Source organism: Neopsephotus bourkii, unplaced genomic scaffold (assembly GCF_033783945.1).
Source record: "Neopsephotus bourkii isolate Nb327-2 ecotype Australia unplaced genomic scaffold, CSIRO-AGI_Nbou_v1 NB_168, whole genome shotgun sequence".
NCBI classification, from domain to species: domain Eukaryota; kingdom Metazoa; phylum Chordata; class Aves; order Psittaciformes; family Psittacidae; genus Neopsephotus; species Neopsephotus bourkii.
This window is the reverse complement of record NW_026900684.1, coordinates 879,100-897,091: the sequence shown is the minus strand read 5'-3', so window position 1 is coordinate 897,091 and position 17,992 is coordinate 879,100. Positions and strand designations below refer to the sequence as shown.

The 17,992-nt window shown below is 39.6% G+C and overlaps 1 protein-coding gene across 1 annotated transcript; it reads left to right on the top strand.

The window, feature by feature from the left end:
* The first annotated feature begins 29 nt into the window (after positions 1-29).
* On the top strand, positions 30-16,756 carry LONRF1 (LON peptidase N-terminal domain and ring finger 1). The gene is made up of 12 exons (XM_061370758.1): positions 30-759; positions 7,068-7,186; positions 8,441-8,563; positions 9,166-9,312; positions 9,747-9,984; positions 10,070-10,160; positions 10,990-11,104; positions 11,692-11,813; positions 13,003-13,161; positions 13,275-13,437; positions 13,830-13,982; positions 15,503-16,756. Exons 1-12 carry the CDS (start codon positions 135-137, stop codon positions 15,659-15,661), a joined length of 2,214 nt encoding a protein of 737 aa, XP_061226742.1. The 5' UTR covers positions 30-134; the 3' UTR covers positions 15,662-16,756.
* Positions 16,757-17,992: the final 1,236 nt, after the last annotated feature.

Sequence of the window (17,992 nt, the reverse complement as noted above, 5' to 3'; positions counted from 1 at the left end):
CTTCCCTCCCCTCAGGGGGGTGCTGTGCTTCCTCCTCGTCTTCCCCCGCCCCGTGCCGTCAGTGCCTCAGCGCGGAGCCGAGCCCGGCGGCCGGAGCAGCAGCGCCACACCCCCTCGCCGGAGCCGGGCAGCCGATGGCGTTCTCTCCCGTGGCTGTGGGCTCGGAGATGTCGCCGGAGCCGGGCGGTAGCGGGACCCCAGGAGAGGAGGCGGGTGGAGCGCGGGAGTTGCCCCCGCGGCTGGGCGAGAGACTGGTGCCCGGGAGCCGCCTGAAGGAAGTGGTGGGCGCGCCGCTGGCTCCGCTGTGCCTCGGGCCCCTCGCCGGACCCCAGCGCCTCGGGACCCTCGTGGAGTGCTTGGTGCTGAACTATCGCCTGCGGCAGGGGCTAGGCTGGGGAAGGGGCCACGGGGCCGCAGCGGAGACCGGGATCGCGGCCGAGGGGCCGCTGCGCTGCTGCGGCTGCGGCAGGTTCCTGAGCGAGCCGGTCACCGTCCCGTGCGGGCACACCTACTGTCGCCGCTGTCTCCGGAGGGAGCTGCGGGCCCGCTGCCGCCGCTGCCGGGACTGGCTGCTGCCGGCGGGGGGCACCAGCACGGCCGCGGCCCCGCTGCGGACCAGCGTCGTCCTCAACCGGCTCGCGGAGAAGTGGTTCCCGGGCGAGTGCGAGAGAGCGAGGACCGGACGCCGGCTAGAGGAGCTGCTGTCCCAGGGCCGCTTCCGAGAGGCTCTGGGCGTCGCCAGTCAGGCCCTACGAGCAGGTAAGGCTTGTGCGGAGCAGGCTCTCCCTCTGCCTGTCCCGCGGGTTCCCGTCCCGCTCCCCGCCCCAGCAGGACCGTGGTGAACTGATGGCGAGGCACGGCTGGCTCGGGGGGCCTCCAAGCGTGGTGGGGTTAGGCAGGTGTGTGCTTGCTTCCTGCCGTTCAGCCCCTCTCTCCTGTTGAGGCTGTCCGTGATTGAAATGGACTATAAAGAACACCCTAAGTTTTCTCGACTTTGAGAGGAATTAAGGGACGTTCCTCCATAGTCTGGCGGATCGGAGGAGGGACCGATGGCAGGACGCGAGGCTGTTAGGAGCTCAGCTGAGCGTCAAGCCTGGTAGTGGCGTATGCTTCAGAGGTGTTGGAGGAACGTGCAACACGGGGTCTGCATGTTCTTTTTTCTAGTTTCCCCTCCCACATGCTTTCGTGAGACTTGCTTTCAGAAGAGTTTGTGGGCTTTGTTTTGTCTTGTGTTTAGTAATCGCTGCGCACAGACAAGAGAAATTCTCTTGCTGTATTTAACCTTGTTTCCTGAGAGAGACCTATTTTCAGTCGTAAGTGTCACCAAGACAATTCCCAGCAGGCCGGGCCCAGTTGCATAAGCACACAGGCATGGAGGGGGACAGGTTGTGTAATGGCAGTGACATCATGGGTGGGTGTGGTTGGAGTTTTATAATATAGCCTTGAGAGACCGTGCAAAGGCGGGAGGTAGAGCCACGCTTTTGGTCCGTCCCGTGTCAATCGCAAGCCATGTGCCTGGTACCGTGCGCGCTTGAGATACAGCCTGGTTTTCAGAGTTTAGGCTTTGTAGAGGGAGTAAATTGTGCATGGTTGATACACCTAGGTGGATCCAGTGGCACATTCCTTTGTTGTTTGTATTTGACTATGGAATTTAACACCTGGCGACCTGTAAGGCTCCGTTTGCGTTTGTGTTTGTGTCCGTTTGCTTCTGTTCAGAAACTTGGGAATTAATATTTTCATAGATCAAGTGTGTTACGTTTGTACAGTTTTCTGCAGTGGGGAGAGAAACAAAAGCTTGCATAAGTCTAATCCTTCTGATCTGTTCTGGGGAGATACGTTAGAACTAGTTCCATAGTAAACTGGTTTTAGTGTAGGTGGGATTAAACGTTTTATAAGCCTTTTGGCAACCTATTTTAAAGAGGTTCAGTTGTGGCCTTCAATTTTACATTATTTGCCAAGGTGTTTACACAGTGTAGGATATGGGGTGGATGTGACATGAGAAAGTGGATGCACTGTTTTAAATCTGGGAAGTGAAAGAAGCAGTTGTGTGTCCTGGAGTACAATATTGACTCATACAGGTCACAAAGAAATGGAGTCAGAACTTCAGTGGCCTTTAGGGTACAAACGAATCTGTTCTTGATCGCAAGTGTTTACAGGGGTCCTGTTTCACATTTCAAGATTGCTTTGAAAGAATAAAAGATAAAATTAATACTACAGTCTTTTATTAATCTTCTGTGGAATTAGCAATACCATTTGGATGGCTACAGAGAAAGGATTTTTTTTTTAAGCTAGTTCTGAAATTTTTAAAATTAAATTTTAAACTAAACTTTAAAATGACTTTAAAATTTGAGAATAGTGACCAGATATGATGCTTATCCAAAATTGTATTACTTGGATTTAGTATATGTGCTAGAATTAAGTGGTAGAAACTCAGTTTAAGATCCTTTGTACAACTATTTCGTGTGTTTCCAGTCCTGAGAATTACCAATTTTCTACGTATTCTCGTAAAGATACTAAAGAACTTTGTGAATCAGAATGCAGACATACATTAAATGTGAATTTAGAGCTGTAAGCTTACAATTACAAAAAACTCGCAATCAAGTGATTTCAGACCAGAACAGCGCTAATTAATACCTGGTGGTATACTTTGTATCTTCCTCCAAAACCTGAATCTTGAAAACATTTAAAGGTGGAAAAGCTGTAGCATAGGAAATGTATTCATGTTTAAAATAATTCATGTTCTGTTTCAGTGTTTCCTCGGTGTTCATCTTTGTTTCGTTATAATGCAAATAGCTAACAATGTAAATCTGATGTCCTAAATAAGACATTGGCACGAAGCCTCTACTGAAATGGCATCTTTTTATAACTTGCTTACATGTCTTGAAACATCTGAAAGGGAAGTATTTGCTATGGTGCAAAAGTGACTTTTGAAAAGCGTGAGGATTGTTAACATTCATATGGTTAATACATTCCTTCCAGAGGTTGAAATAAAATAGTTCAGTTAAATGAAGTCTATTTGATTAAAATATAAGTGCAGCTTGTCTTTAAACAAGTATCCTGAAACACAGAGGTAATACACTTGAGTTTGGTATGAATCACAGGCTTGTTCCTCCTGGAGGGGGTTTCTGGAGGTGTGTTGACCAGTCGATCTCCTTGTCAAAGCAGAATAAATGTTGAATTCAGAGCAGTTTGCCTAAGCTTTTGTGCTGCTGGATTATGAAAACATGTAAGGATGAAGATTCCACAGCCTCTCTGAGCAACCTGCTCAAAGATTAATTATCCTCATAGTGAAAAATTTTCTCCTGATTTCAAGTCTTAACTGCTCTGTATCACAGTCTTGTCTTGTTGTCCTATGCACTAGAGTAGAGTCTTCCAGGTAGCCTCTTCTTGGACTGTGGAAGGAGTTTGGGAACAGTTTTCCACTAAACAAGCCCAGTTCTCACAGCCTCTTCTCATGAGTTGTGTGTTCCAACCCCTGATTGTTGTGGTGACCCTACAGTACTGTATTAGTAAATACTCTGTCCTAAAGTTTCTCTGCATTATGATGTGCATTTATTTTGAAGAATTCGATATTTTATAATGAATCATCTAAAAAGCATGCAGGATCAGAGCAGAGATGGTCCATTTATTGGTATGCTTGTGTTGACAGTAGCCTGAAGCAGATGCTGTTGGAATAAAATAAAAAAAAGAACGCATATTGAGTGGGGTTTTGTGTGTGCACCATTGTATACTTCCCTATTAGTGTGATAATACCTTGTACACACAATTCTGCACTTACAGTACACGGTGTCTTTCTTATTAAAATTGTTTGGTTTTGTATATGCTATAAGTGAGTGATTTCTATATTTACAATATATTGGGTTACCAAATGTAAAATTTGAGCACAAATTGTGTTTCTGCTCTGCTTAGTCTCTTGTCTAAGGTTTTGAAATAGTTTTGTGTCTTCCATTTAGGTGTCAAATATTTAAATATATGCTGAAACATTGTAAAGTTATGTTTGCACAATTGCACAGCCTAGAAATTAAATTATGGTTACCAAATTTGACATACAAATTTAGATAGAATCATAGAGTTGTTTAGGTTGGAAAATACCTTTAAGATCATGGAGTCCAACAATTAACCTAGCACTGCCAAGCCCACCACTAAACCATGTTCCAGAGTGCCAGATCTATGTCTCTTAAATACCTCCAGGGATGGTGACTCAGCCACTTCCTTGGGCAGCCTTTTCCAATGGTTGACGACCCTTTCTGGGAAGTTTTTCCTAATATCCAACCTAAACCTCCCCTAGTGCAACTTGAGGCCATTTCCACACATCTTGTGCTTGGGAGAAGAGACCAACCCCACCTCACTACAACCTTAATTAGGGTAGTTGTAGAGAGAGCAATAAGGTCTCCCCTGAGCCTCCTTTTTTTTCTTCAGGATAAGCAGCCCCAGTTCCCTCAGCTGTTCCTCATCAGACTTGTGCTCTGGACCCTTCACCAGCTTTGTTGCCCTTTTCTGACCTGCTCCAGCACCTCAGTGGCTCTCCTGTAGTGAGGGGCCCAGCACTGAACACAGGATTCAAGATGTGTCCTCACCAGTGCCCAGTACAGGGGGATGATCACTGCCCTTGCTCTTCTGGCTACGCTGTTGATGATACAGGCCAGGATGCCGCTGGGCTTCTTGGCCACCTGGGCGCAAGCTGGCTCATGTTCAGCAGCTGTCGACCAACACCACCAGGTCTTTTTGTGCTGAGCAGCCTTCCAGCCACTCTTCCACAAGACTCTAGCATTGCATGGGGTGGTTTTAAGCCACATGCAGGACCCTGCACTTTGCCTTGTTGAACCTAATACAGCTGGCCTTGGACCATATATCCAGCCTGTCTGGATCTGTCTGTAAAGGCTTCCCATCCTCAAGCAGATCAACTGTCTGCGCAGCTTGGTGGTGTCTGCAAACTTACTGAGGGTGTACTTGATCCCCCCATCCAGCTCATTCATAAGGATATTAAACAGAGCTGGCCCCATAATGAGCCCTGGGCAGCACCACTTGTGACTGGCCATCTTTGGTCTTGCAAATATTTAGATCTAATTTGTTATATGTATTGATCATTGATTGGAAGTATTCTATGTGTCTTCAGCAGCAGAGGTGGGATCCCAGTTAAGCTCCTTGGTTTAGCTCTCTGGTTTGTACCAGTTAAATTGGAATCATGCTTTTCTGTTTTAAAAAGTAGACAAAATGTCCACCTGCTGTAAAGTTGAACTCACATTTTTATCTTCAAGCTACCCTTCACCTTCCGCTCCGCCCCCCAGAAAAAGAGGCTCGGAGTTTCTCAGGTTATGCTATACACTTGAAAGTCTGAAAAAGAGGAGCTCCCTCTGATAATGTGCAAATAGGTAGCCTATCAGAGAACAAAGACCTGCACTTACTGCTACTTCTGAAGCAAATAATTGAGTTTGATACTAGCTCTGCTGGACACCAGAGTCAAATACAACAGCAAAAATGGTATGAAGCATTTGATCTGAGCTCTCACCTTACCAGGGCACCAGGCGACAGTACTCAGAAAACACAAAGCCACAGGAAAGCAGGCTTCAGTATTGTTCTGCTTGCAGAATTAGTATTTAAGTCAGACAAAGGCAGTTTCCCAGACTTCTGCTGATACAAATATTTTATTATGTCTAAAATAAAGTAAAACATACTGAAGAAACTGGGTTTGGGAATATTTGTATTTGAAGGGAAACTGTCAACTCAAAAGGCAGACAACCCAAATTGGAAAGAAGCTTTAGTTTCAGCTGTGAAATCCTCTGTGAGTTTTGATTTTCTTAGGTCTTTCTTTTTCGTTAAGGCCTTTTTGTAATGTAGCATTGTATTTGTAAATACAAAGCAGTATGTTGGAACACGTGAGAACATTGACCAGTCTGACTTTTAAATCTAAGACAAGCCAATGCTGAGACTTATGAAAATTTAAACTAGACATTTAGAATAGACTAAGATAGAATACCAAGTTGAAATGATCCCCTCCCAAGAAAACCTCATTGAAACAAACTTAAAGAACTATTTAATCGAGAATCATAGAATAGTTAGGGTTGGAAAGGACCTCAAGATTCATCTAGTTCCAACCCCCCTGCCATGGGCAGGGACACCTCACACTAAAGTATGCCATGCAAGGCTTCGTCCAACCTGGCCTTGAAGTTTTAATTTTAGTGTTGTTTATAGTAGACCAGTGTTTGACTTAGTGAAAAAACAGGTATACTTAAACAAAACTAAATCAAGAACAAATCAGCGTGCTGGTATTTTTTCCAAGCAACAACTACTATTAGTTGTGTTATGAGAAGCATAGTTTTAGTGGCACGGAGATGGTGTGTTTCCCATTTAGAAGCTGCTTTACTGAAAGTGCAAAATGTTGTATGTTGGACATGAGAATTCTACTGAACACATGCTAATGTTTTCCCATTGGTGAAGTTCCACTAGTACACTTACAACAGCGCTGCCAGCTGATGTTAAAGGCTTTCTGATGTTGGCTGTCTCTTCTCATACCACATAGTGATAAAGCCTACTTCTGGTACTTAGCAGAGGCATACTGTTGCACAAGTGGCATCTGTATCTTCAACCATAGTTGAAAGAGTTTGGGCATTATAAATGCAAATGACAGTCTAAAGGAAAACTTGAACTTTTGAAAGCAAACTTTGTAATGTTTTGACTTTTTAATATAAATGCAGTGATTTCCCAGGTTTCTGTGGCTTTGAAGAGATGTAAAGCTAAAGTCTACATAGTCTTCAAATTTTGTTGTCACAGCAATATTGAGCAGTACTTTAGTCTGTCAGCCCCAGTGCTGGATCTTTTAAAATATTTTTCTTGTTGATACAAGATACATTAGAGGGTGTAAAATTCAATCTTTAGCTTGAAAGACATGACTCCAGAATTACTGCCACCTTTATTACTGAAACACTGGGGGTGGGAAAGAATGCGCTCCGTTAATTTTGAAGGTATTGTACAAAAAAAGTGTGATTGTGACATATCACTATGAAAGAATATCTGATTTAAAATTACAGATTTGTGAATTAAGAGTGTTACTTAATTTTTCCCTTCAGACTCCAGTGACTTGATGCTAAGAATTTACAGAGCTGAGTCATATGTTGGCCTCCAAGAACATAAAACAGCCATAGAAGATCTGAATTTTGTTATTTCTAAACTGCCAAATTGGCCAGAGGTAAGCTGATGTGAACTCTTCATTTATCAGTATCTGGTTTTATCTGTAAAATTAATTAATTCTAAATTGTATAAGTTAAGAAGCTAGGTCAGCTACCTTAAATGCTGTCTTGTAAGACATGCAAAATGTTAACAGGTATCTTAAAATAGTTCCATAAGTGATATGACAGGTTAGACTAGATGATTATACTTGGAGTTGTGATAGTTTATGTTGACGTAACCTGTAACTGCTAGGGTTGGGGTTTGTTTGTTAATTTTTATTAAATAAGTATACTTTGCTGCTGCAGCTTGGAAAGTTTTTGTTCAAAAAGCCCAAAGAAACTCAGCGGGAACTGAGTTTTGTGAATAGTGCAGGCAGCTGGGGAGTCAGTGGCCTTCATAATTGTGAGGTACTGCATATTGCAGTGCTGTCTGAACTTAGTACAGCAGGAGCAGCAAGATCTTGCCACACAAGGGGAGATAAATACTGCTGTCTTGGTATCTCCTGCGTTCTGCATCCTACTTTGTGCCTCTTGGTATTGGTAGTACTGCTTTTTTCTTTATGTTTGGAAAGAAACCTCGCTTTGCTTAACTGAGCTTAGTTTGATGGATTCCTATAACAATTCTTAGAAGATAAGGAAAGTTGGAAAGCAAACTGTCTGTAAGAAGAATTTGTTTTCTTTCAGAGGAAATAGTATACATTTTTTTTTCCTATCTGTGTTCAAAAATAAAATCTAATTGGAAGAAGCAATTGTGCATTGTTCTGTGCTAAGAATATAGATTAAGATGTATGTAAGGGACGCATGGTTGTGTGGAATGTGGATTGTTTCGTTTGTAGTCACCCTTCTTCAAGCTGGAACCATAAAGCTCTTAATGAAACAGAGGTCAAAAAGGGTATGCTGTAAGCGGTCATGTAATACTTTGCATTTTGTGTCCCTCTTCTTCCCTTCCAAAGGCTCACAGAAGAGGAAAGGTAAGGCCTTTTGCGATTCAGCTGAAACTAGTCAGAATTTTAACCCTTGATGTAAGCCAAAACAAGTTAACTGGAAGAAGACAGAACACCAGCCTATCCCATGACTATTTTCAAGCTCTGTAGGGGATGTATGTTAGGCAAGGCATAGAGACCATCCGCACTGTGCACAGCTGAAGTTCGTTGGAAAGCTACATTAATATTGTTGTGGAGGGTTCCAATTCTACTGGTGTTGTAATGGCTGTAAGAGGAATATTGCAGTTCTGCATACTCTTTAGAAATGTCTTTGTGGTATGTGTTTTTCAGGTCTACTTCCGGAAAGCAAAAGTGCTGCAAGACTCTGGCTTTGTAGGTGATGCCTTACAACTGTTTCTACAGTGCTTAGCCCTTGATGAGGACTTTCTTCCAGCCAAGCTAGAAGTGGAAAGGGTAATTTTATTTATGACACTGGATTGCAGTCTCTAACTTGATTCCTTCATAAAGCTCCCATTATAGTAGACTTTGAGCATCTAAAAATCTTCAACACATAAAAAGAAGTTAAAAGTTCAATACATAAAAAGAAGTGGCAGATAAGTTCCTTTCAAGGTATATCATACTACATTGAAAAGATTGTCCTAATGTACACCTTTAACATGTCCATCTGAACAGTACATATGCTTTTGAAATTACTAAATTAAAACCTGGAAGAACTGAAAAGTGGGCAAGTTTAATATTTTAAGTTGAACTCTTTCATGCCCAGAGCACAACAGTTTTTTTGATAATCAAAATTTATGTTGAAAGAGCTGCCTGATACTGAATTGATAATGTCTAACTCTGTTTGAAGAGCTCATTCACTTGTAATCAAAAAGACTTCTAGATAAATTTGGTTTTAGTCATATAGGTATGTAGGCTTCTGCTCGTTCTCAGCTTAAATAAAGCTTTATTTATAAAGATACCCTCATGTAAATTAACTTCTTGTGTATGCAATTTTACAGTAAAGCTATATCTAGATCCTTTTCATTATTATGAACATGTAGCTGTTTATTTTCTAGACATTGTGTGATGTCCTGTCACCAGAGAAGTTAAGAGAGAGTCTGAAGGAACCTACTTGGAATTTACCACATATTCGAAATAAACCTCTTATACTTGGTTCTGAGGTGACTGAGTCTTCCAGCAACTTAGAGCTTTGTCCTGAACAGGTAACCAGAACTATAGGATAACATTTAAGCTGATACACAAACATCAGATGTTCTGATACTCTTATTTGTCATCCTAAATGATGACTTTCTGTGACTGTCTTAATTGGAAGAACGAATTGTGGCTTGGGCATAATGTATTTTCATTTGGAGTATTAGACTGCTTATTCCAGTGAGCTACTTATTAGAAAATACTGAGATTTGATATTAGAGACTTGGAAATCAAAAGAAATACAAGATTTGTTCTCTTTGAAGCAGATGATGTTTTTTAAATTGTTAATGTTAAGCAAATTTGAGTACTGCGTTGACTTACCACTGTTTTCTAATTAACTAAAGAACTAAGTGAGGATATCAGTTTGGCTTCTGTATCTTCCCATGTGCACATCTTAGGTTTCTGTTACTCTCTAAGTACAGTTCAGTTCATCTTTCCATTATAGAGTTTAGGGGGATCAGATGTGCTGGAGCCTGTCAGTGGAAGCTTAAGTCGTGCACAGTCTGCCCATGCTCTTAACTCAACAAAAAACCTTGCCAAGGAAGATGGCTTAAAGAGAGTGTCTTCTGAACCCCTTCTCTCTGGTCAAGAAAAAGGTGCTTTGTTAAAAAGAAAGCTGTCCGTGTCAGAACAGGATACAGTTGTATGTGAAAATGGAAGAAACAAGCACAAAAAGCAAGGAGGTAAACAGTCACTTACTTTGAAATTTAAAGAATTTACTGTGATGTACCTTTCTTTGAAGGAATATTTTATATTGCTTTTCCTTAGAAAGTACAAAAAGGGACTTGACACTGGCTTTTGGAACAATTCCAGAGGATTTGATTGATGTATCAGATTTTGAGTGCTCTCTATGTATGAGGTAAGATTTTCTTCTTGATTCAGTATTTCTGTGATAGACGCTTGGCCACATACCTATTACACATATAAACGAGGTGCTTACAAGTTGTGATGTGTTCTGACACCCATCAATAATTTTCAGTCTCTGTATCCCTGAAGTTAAATGTATATTTAAATGTGTCACTTGCTGTAGTTCTATATAATACAGCATAATTTTAAATTAAATTTGGTATTGTTAATTGTTAACCTTAAAAGGGTAGGGGGTTTTGCAGTTAAATGGGTTAAGGTGGTTTTTTTCAGTCAGTAAAACTATTTAACTTATATTGGGAAAGCGAATGCTTTAAAGTATTGCACGTAAACCTCTATTTGTCCAGGAGATATAGATACTCCAGAACATTAGTCTACTTAAATCTAGCTGATGTATTTGAAACCTCTTACTGAGTTGTCTTGGTTTTCAGAATAAATATTTTAAAGCTTTTGGTGTATACTAAACTGTCCATAGTTATGTTACTACTATATAATACTGCTAATAAATCAACTTAGGTCCTCAAAGAATCACTTAATTTTACACATTCTGAATCTCCATGTAGTGAGACCAAAATCTTTGTGCAGTGGGATGTTTGGAGTGCTGAAACATGTCCAGATTCATCAGAAAAAAAGGTTAAAAAATGAGTGGTCCAGTGCCAGATGGAAATAAACTGCAGTGTAGGGGGAAAGGAGACACAGGTTTAATTTTCCTCTGCTTTATTCTGATCCATAAGTAGTTGTAAAAATTGAAGGGGTTGATCAATGACTTTTTAATCCAAATACACACTTGCTGTGGGATTTAACTTATAATACCTTTGTTTCAGGCTGTTGTTTGAGCCAGTGACAACCCCTTGTGGACATACTTTTTGCAAAGGTTGCTTGCAGCGGTGTTTAGATCATTCTCCTCAGTGTCCACTCTGTAAGGAGAGTTTGAAAGAGGTACTGTTTCTGAGTAGAGCTCACAAATACAAATACTGTATCATTTTAAAGGCTGTTTTACGTAAATCAAGCAACTTGAGTTCACTTGAATTATAGATAGCTACTGGAAAGGAAAAACTTAAGACAGACTTTGTCAATAGAAGCTGATTAGGTTTGCCCCAGGGTCTTAGATGTGTTGTGTTTCTGTTACCATCCTCTTTATTGGTATAATTAAATCCTGAGTGTTTGTAAACTTTGATAACTATTCAGCAAAACCTCTCTGTGATTTCCATACACTTTCTTTATTATATGTCTGTATAACTTAGGAATTCAGTCCTTTCTCCTGAAAAGCATGGAAATACAAACTGGGTTAGACACTTGAGTTGTCAGATGCTAAGAACTAAAATGAAGAATCTCATTTTCAAATATTAGAGTACTATTAGGTGTTAAGTAATAAAACAAAAAACTTCGGAGCTGTCAGCTTTCGTGGATTTAAATCTAATTCATGGAACGTTTTATGTATCATGGTTTTAAATAAAACCTTAATTATCTCAAGCTTTTAGTATATATGAAAAGAAATATTAATGTATTTCTTAAATTACTTACAGTACCTTGCAAGCAGAAAATACAGCATCACAGAGCTGTTGGAGGAATTAATAATGAAATACTTATCTGATGAATTATATGAGAGAAAAAGAATTCATGCTGAAGAAACCGCTGAACACTCAAAGTAAGCTTTGCTGTCTTTTATCTAGAAAACCTGAGAGATTAGTATAGAAATCCTTTTTAGAAGTGTTTTATCGTTTTTTGTGGTTGTTAATAATGGCATATTATGGATGCAAGAAGTACAAAGACATGCTAATTTTGTGTCTTAAATGTGTGTTTCAGAAAATTAACAGTTTCTTAACTACTGTGGAAGTAAAAAGAAAGTCACACTGATGGTAGCAATGTGAAGTTCTCAAAATGTGCTTGCCTTTCTGTTTCTTTTCCTTTGTGCGCTGTTGTGGAGCTTCGGTTTTAGCTTGGCTGCTGTTAATGGAATTGTCCTCTTGAGCTGGCCACAGAGTCTCAGATACCTGAATTTCTTTCAAAGCAGTTCATGATAGACATTAGTTGTATAAAGATAGATGAGGTGAAAATAAATTGTTGGGATTTTTTTTTTGTAATCTTCATGTTTATCTGCAGCAGAGTTCTTCAGATATATAAAGCATCATGTACTGTAGATGTGAATATTGGAAAACTATTTAGAAGTACAGGTCAGATGCAATTTATGTAACAGAAAGCATGGATTTAGAATTATGTTGTGTAGTCTGAAAGGTATTAAAATTAAATACTTGTTAATGTTTTAATGACAGCTTGTTTGTATCAGCTGTCAACTGTACACACTTGATAAAATAGCATGAAAAATATATTGTGGCTTTCAATTAGTTCTGCTTTGGCATATTGCAAACTAAAAACTATACCCTGGGTTGCATCTTGTGATCTGGAGTCCATTGTTGAAAATAATCTACATGGTGACCTAGCTACTCTTGTAGTAACTGCTACAGCTTTCTAGTTCCAGGAAGACTGAGAGCATAAAGGCTTGTGTGGCTTAAACTAAGACAAAAAGAAAAAAAAGTGACTATCACCCCTTTCCACAAAACAAAGCCCTTCATTTATTGACTAGATACTCACTAGCTAAACACCTATGAGGCTGGGTTACTATCCGGTATGTACTCTAATCAGTGCATAGCTGATCAGTCACTTCAGTATGGTTTTTTATTGCTTATGAAAGGTATTACGGAATGCTTATCATGAAATTTGAAAAGAGTGCTTTATGACTTCAAATGTTGCAAACATTCTGGAAAAAATGTATTGTTTGGGCATAATTCTCTGCTTGGGTTTTTAAGTCACTCATTTCTTTTGATGTTCTCTTGAAGCTTGACCAAGAATGTTCCAATGTTCGTTTGCACTATGGCATATCCTACTGTGCCTTGCCCTCTGCATGTGTTTGAGCCAAGATACCGACTAATGATTCGTAGAAGTATGGAAACTGGAACTAAACAGTTTGGGATGTGTATAAGTGATTCTCAAAATGGGTAGGTTTATATCCTAATTCTTCTCATCTCTTACTTTTTTTTTTCTCTTTTTATAATTAAAAAAAAGTGTCCAGAAGTGTGTAAGTGCATTACTGACAGGGTCTCTTTTCTAGTTTTGCAGATCATGGATGCATGCTGCAAATTAGGAATGTTCATTTTCTACCTGATGGACGGTCTGTTGTTGATACAGTTGGTGGAAAAAGATTTAGAGTTTTACGGAGAGGGATGAAAGATGGTTATTGCACAGCAGACATCGAATATTTGGAAGATGTTAAGGTACCCAGAATGCTGTCTAAATACTTACTAGTATTAATAACTCTAGATTTTTGCTTGATTTGTTCTTAGGAGCTCTGTTTCATAGTTTTTGGTCTCTAGACCACTGGAAGTTTCAGTGGTGACATGTGGAAGAAACGGAAGCTAGCTTAATTTTTTATTATTATAAAGGAGCAAAGAAGTTGGTGGGGTTTGTTTGAGCCATATTTTGAAGCAGTAACTTTTAAAAATAATCATGGGACTTCTTTACTATTCAGTCATTAGTAGTCAAGGTTTAGGAGAATGCAAGAAATGCATCTAAATATAGTTGAAATAGAATGTTTCTTGATTTTAGCTCAAACAACTTAATTGTTTCTTTTATCTCTAATGATATCTTCATAACATTACTCCTATAGGTTGCTGATGAAGAAGAACTAAAGAAACTGAGAGAGCTTCACAATTTTGTTTACAATCAGGCCTGCAGTTGGTTCCAAAACTTAAGAAATAAATTTCGCACTCAAATTCTTCAGCACTTTGGGCCAATGCCTGACAGGGAGGAAAATATACAGGTGAGGCATCATTTAATATCAATTATTAGGTACTTATTTCTGAAAATAAAAACCTTGTTAACAACTGCTAAATATTAAAAGAAACCCCCCCTTTATTCCCGACTTCTAAGGCAATAAGGCTTGCATCTTGTTTCTCTTATGATGAGCAACGTAAGGCAATTCTGTCACTGTTCGACAGTTTTTTCAGGAGAGGATGGTATCCTGCTATGGAGATCTATCTAGTAAACTTGGAACACTCTAAGTTCCAGTAGCATTTTAATCTGTTGGGTTATGCAAAGGTGGTGGAATTCAAATGGAAAAAAACCTTTCGTTTCTTCCCTGTTGACATATGCAGGCAGCAATATTTGGCAACACCTTCCTGAGCTAGTGCCATGCATCTGCTAGTACTCCTGCAGCTGCTAGGATTTGACAAATGTTCCTTAAGAAACTAGCTGCAGCAATATTATTTTAATGGTTACTGTAAACAATTAATGAAAGTTGGTGAGATCCTGAGAGAGTGGAGGCTGGAGAAAAGCAACATTTAAAAATATGTAAAATTTGACTTTCAAAGTGGAATTGTATATGAAGTGGGATGTTAGCCTGTCCCTCACCCATCTGGTACGTACTTCTATGAGACTATATTAACCGATCTGGGAGGAGTGTAGATGCTGTGGAGGCCAGTGCATGAATTCAGAAGTGATTTTTAAACAATTTAATAAAAAAAAATATTTAAAATAGCATACCAGGAAAGAGGAATAAGTGTGCAAAACCAATGTAACTGGCAGGGCAGCAATACTGTGGGTATGTACTTGAGGTTTATAATAGAACACAAATGTGTCAACTGTGATCCAGATGCAAGAACGAAAACGTCATCCTGGAGTGTTCCACTATCAGCAGTATTTTTGCAAGTCATTTGAGGTAATTAATCTTCTCTGCAGTGACAGGACCTCTGCTGAGTAGTATTATGTCGAGTTCTGGGCATCACATCTAAGGCTTGGTCTAGAGAATTGAATAAAGCACAGGAAAGAGTTCCACAGTATGTTTTATTAATTTAGAAGGAACTGATTAAGTAATCCTGCTCTGTCTGGGAACTAATAAGAAGGGAGTGGAATTGGGAGGTAATAGAGGAGTCCTCCAAATGTAACAAAGACAACTGTAATGAAAACGTTAGGCTTCAAGAATACTGAAGCCTCAAGAACAACATGACAGGTAGTGGATTTTGTTCTCGTCAGGGTGATTTGTTATTAGGTGACTGTCCTATAGTTAGTCATCTTTTCCCAAGGAAGCTGTGAGCTTCCTTTATGGTCTTAAAAATAACTGCTTTATCAAACTCAGTTTAAGCATAACTTAATTTAAATTCTCAGATGGGGAGGGATCAGAAAAGATCTCTTCAAAACCCTTCTGATCTCATAGATCTGAAATTCTATAGTTAATATCAAACCTTAAACTAATCTTTGTCATTGATGACTTTGTCCTTTGGTGACTTTGTGTTAGTCAACACTACACTGGTTATGAGTAACCGTCTTATCTTTTATTTTTAGGCAATGCCCAATGGTCCTGCTTGGTGTTGGTGGCTTCTAGCTGTTCTCCCAGTAGATCCCAGATATCAGCTGTCAGTGCTCTCCATGATGTCTTTAAAAGACCGCCTGATCAAAATCCAACATATACTCACATATTTTTCTAGAGACCAGTCCAAGTGACTAACTGCATGGGTCTTCCTCAAAAGTTACTCCGTTCTGGTTGTAATAGCAGCTGGAATTTTTGCTGCCTTTGCACATCTAGCACTGGTTTGAGAAGTGTAATGGAACTGCTTTTTCTCTCTTCTCCCCACCCTCCCAGCTGACTAAACCATGTGGTTCTTAGCACCCTTTCTTCATCTAAGAGAGAAGACCACTGATGATTGCACAGTCAATCCAGCTAGATACATTTTTCACGTTATCTGCATTAAAATTTGCACTATGTAGAAGAGAAACTTTTTGAAACTTGATAATTTTAGCCACCGACTTTTTCAAGCTGTGGAAAGTGCAGTACTTAAGGCTGACAGTCCAAGTTTACAACATTGAGGAGGTATTAAAGGTTTTGCAAATGTTTGCCTCATACAACTGTTCTTTTGCTGTTTGCACAGATATTTGAAATATAGTATTGAATGTCACTGTTGGGTATTACTACTCTTGTTGAATTATCTTGACCATGAACATGGCACAGACTTTTAAGTTATCTTGTAAATGAATGAATCACAAAGCAGGTGACATTATGAACTGTTTGCTGAACTGAGAGCCAATTTTAAGGAACAAATGCAAAAAAAAAAAAAAGGTACTTCTGTCTAAAAATTCTTAAACTGTGAATATGGTTTACATACCTAGGCCTGTACATGTTAAAGAGGAAACGGAAAACTAAATGCTAGTACCAGTTACATTTCTACTGGGCTTTTCAGGCTGGCTGTTCTTCCAGAGTACACACTTAGTTTGTAGAGCTTAGAAGAAGAAATCTTAAGAGTGTTCGTGAGTGTGTGTATTGGGGATTGTGCATCCAGGATTTAAAAGCTTAAAGTTTTATTTGAACTTACTAAGTTGGTGCAAATGTGAGTTCTATGCCTTACTCATATTAATAGTAGAGCACACTGCAGTGGCAAGGTTAGCATCATGCTGCCATTAGGTACTTTTGTAATTAAAGGTTGGCGTATTTGTGAATATGTCTGATACTGGCTTTCTTGTATGTAAATCATTTGTAAAATATTTCTTAAATCTTGCTTTTGCTAATATATTTAATTTTCAATAAAAGCTAAAAGTTTGTAATATTTTTTACTTCATCAGAAACTAAAAATCACTTTCCTTTTCCATTTGCTTCTATTCTGGGATCCAGAAGCAGCTGTTTAACCTACATCAAGGTTGTGAGCACTTCATGATGTAACTGGTGTGTACATAATCTGTTTCTGATTATAGTACCTGCCTTAGACTGATTATTGGTCAGACAAGGTTTTTTGCTGATGTCCTGCTTTTATGTCTACTTTGTTTAAATTAAGGTGATTTCAGGTATGAAATTCGCTTTTCTCAAAACTTCGGAGTTATGGGAAACTGCTTGTGGAGCAGTTAAGTATTAGGAGGCTTGCTAATCAGATGCTCTGGCCTTGTTCTCTTCTGGAGTTTAAGGCTTGGGGTACTACAGGTAACCCAGAATCTGCTGGATCATTTTTAATGTGGGCTTCTATCTAGGGTAAATTTCCCTTTTATTGTACCAATAAAGTACTAGAAAGCTTTATTTGCATAATAAAAGAAGAAAGGGCATCCTGTTCCTCCACTTCAGTATGTTGTAACCTTGGAAACTTAATCTTTGTATCATCATGATCTTCTTAAGAATGCAGGTGGCAGGTTTCTTTTTTTTTTCATGACCACAAGAAGTTCCTGTAGCCAGGCTTGAAATACCCAAATAATCTGGTGGTGATCCTCTTTCTAGCCGGGAACTTCCATTTGAAATTGAGTATTCTGTAGTCTGCTGGAAGATGTGGTTTCTAGGTGGTTTTATACATTACCATGACTTCTTAATAAAGCAGAAATTGAGGTAAAGTGCCAGCTGGCTTGCACTGACCTGTGCACAGGGAAGTTCTACTTCTGGAATTATAAACCACGTTAAGAGAAAACTTTAGTCAAAAGAAACGGCAACAACAAAAAAAAAACAGAATTACAAAAAGTGAAGTTACATGCTGCAGTAAGACTGGTCGTAAGCACTACTCTTCAGTAACTCTTCCACACAGATGATCATTGTTGGCATCATAGGGAATGGTATGAAACAGAGAATGGGGAGAAAAGACTTTTAGGAGGATTTTTAAGTTGGAATTTTTTCAAGTGGTTTTGTGGACCCTTCTAACCCACCTGAATGTTGGCATACACCTTTTGGTAAATATATTGGAGAGTCTTGCCTCATGATGGGCAAGTCAGTAAAACTATCAACCTCTCATGTTTTGGGTCAAGACAGAAGGAGATCCTTTGCCAGGCACCACCCCTGGATCTGCCAGCAAGGGCTACCCCAAGTTA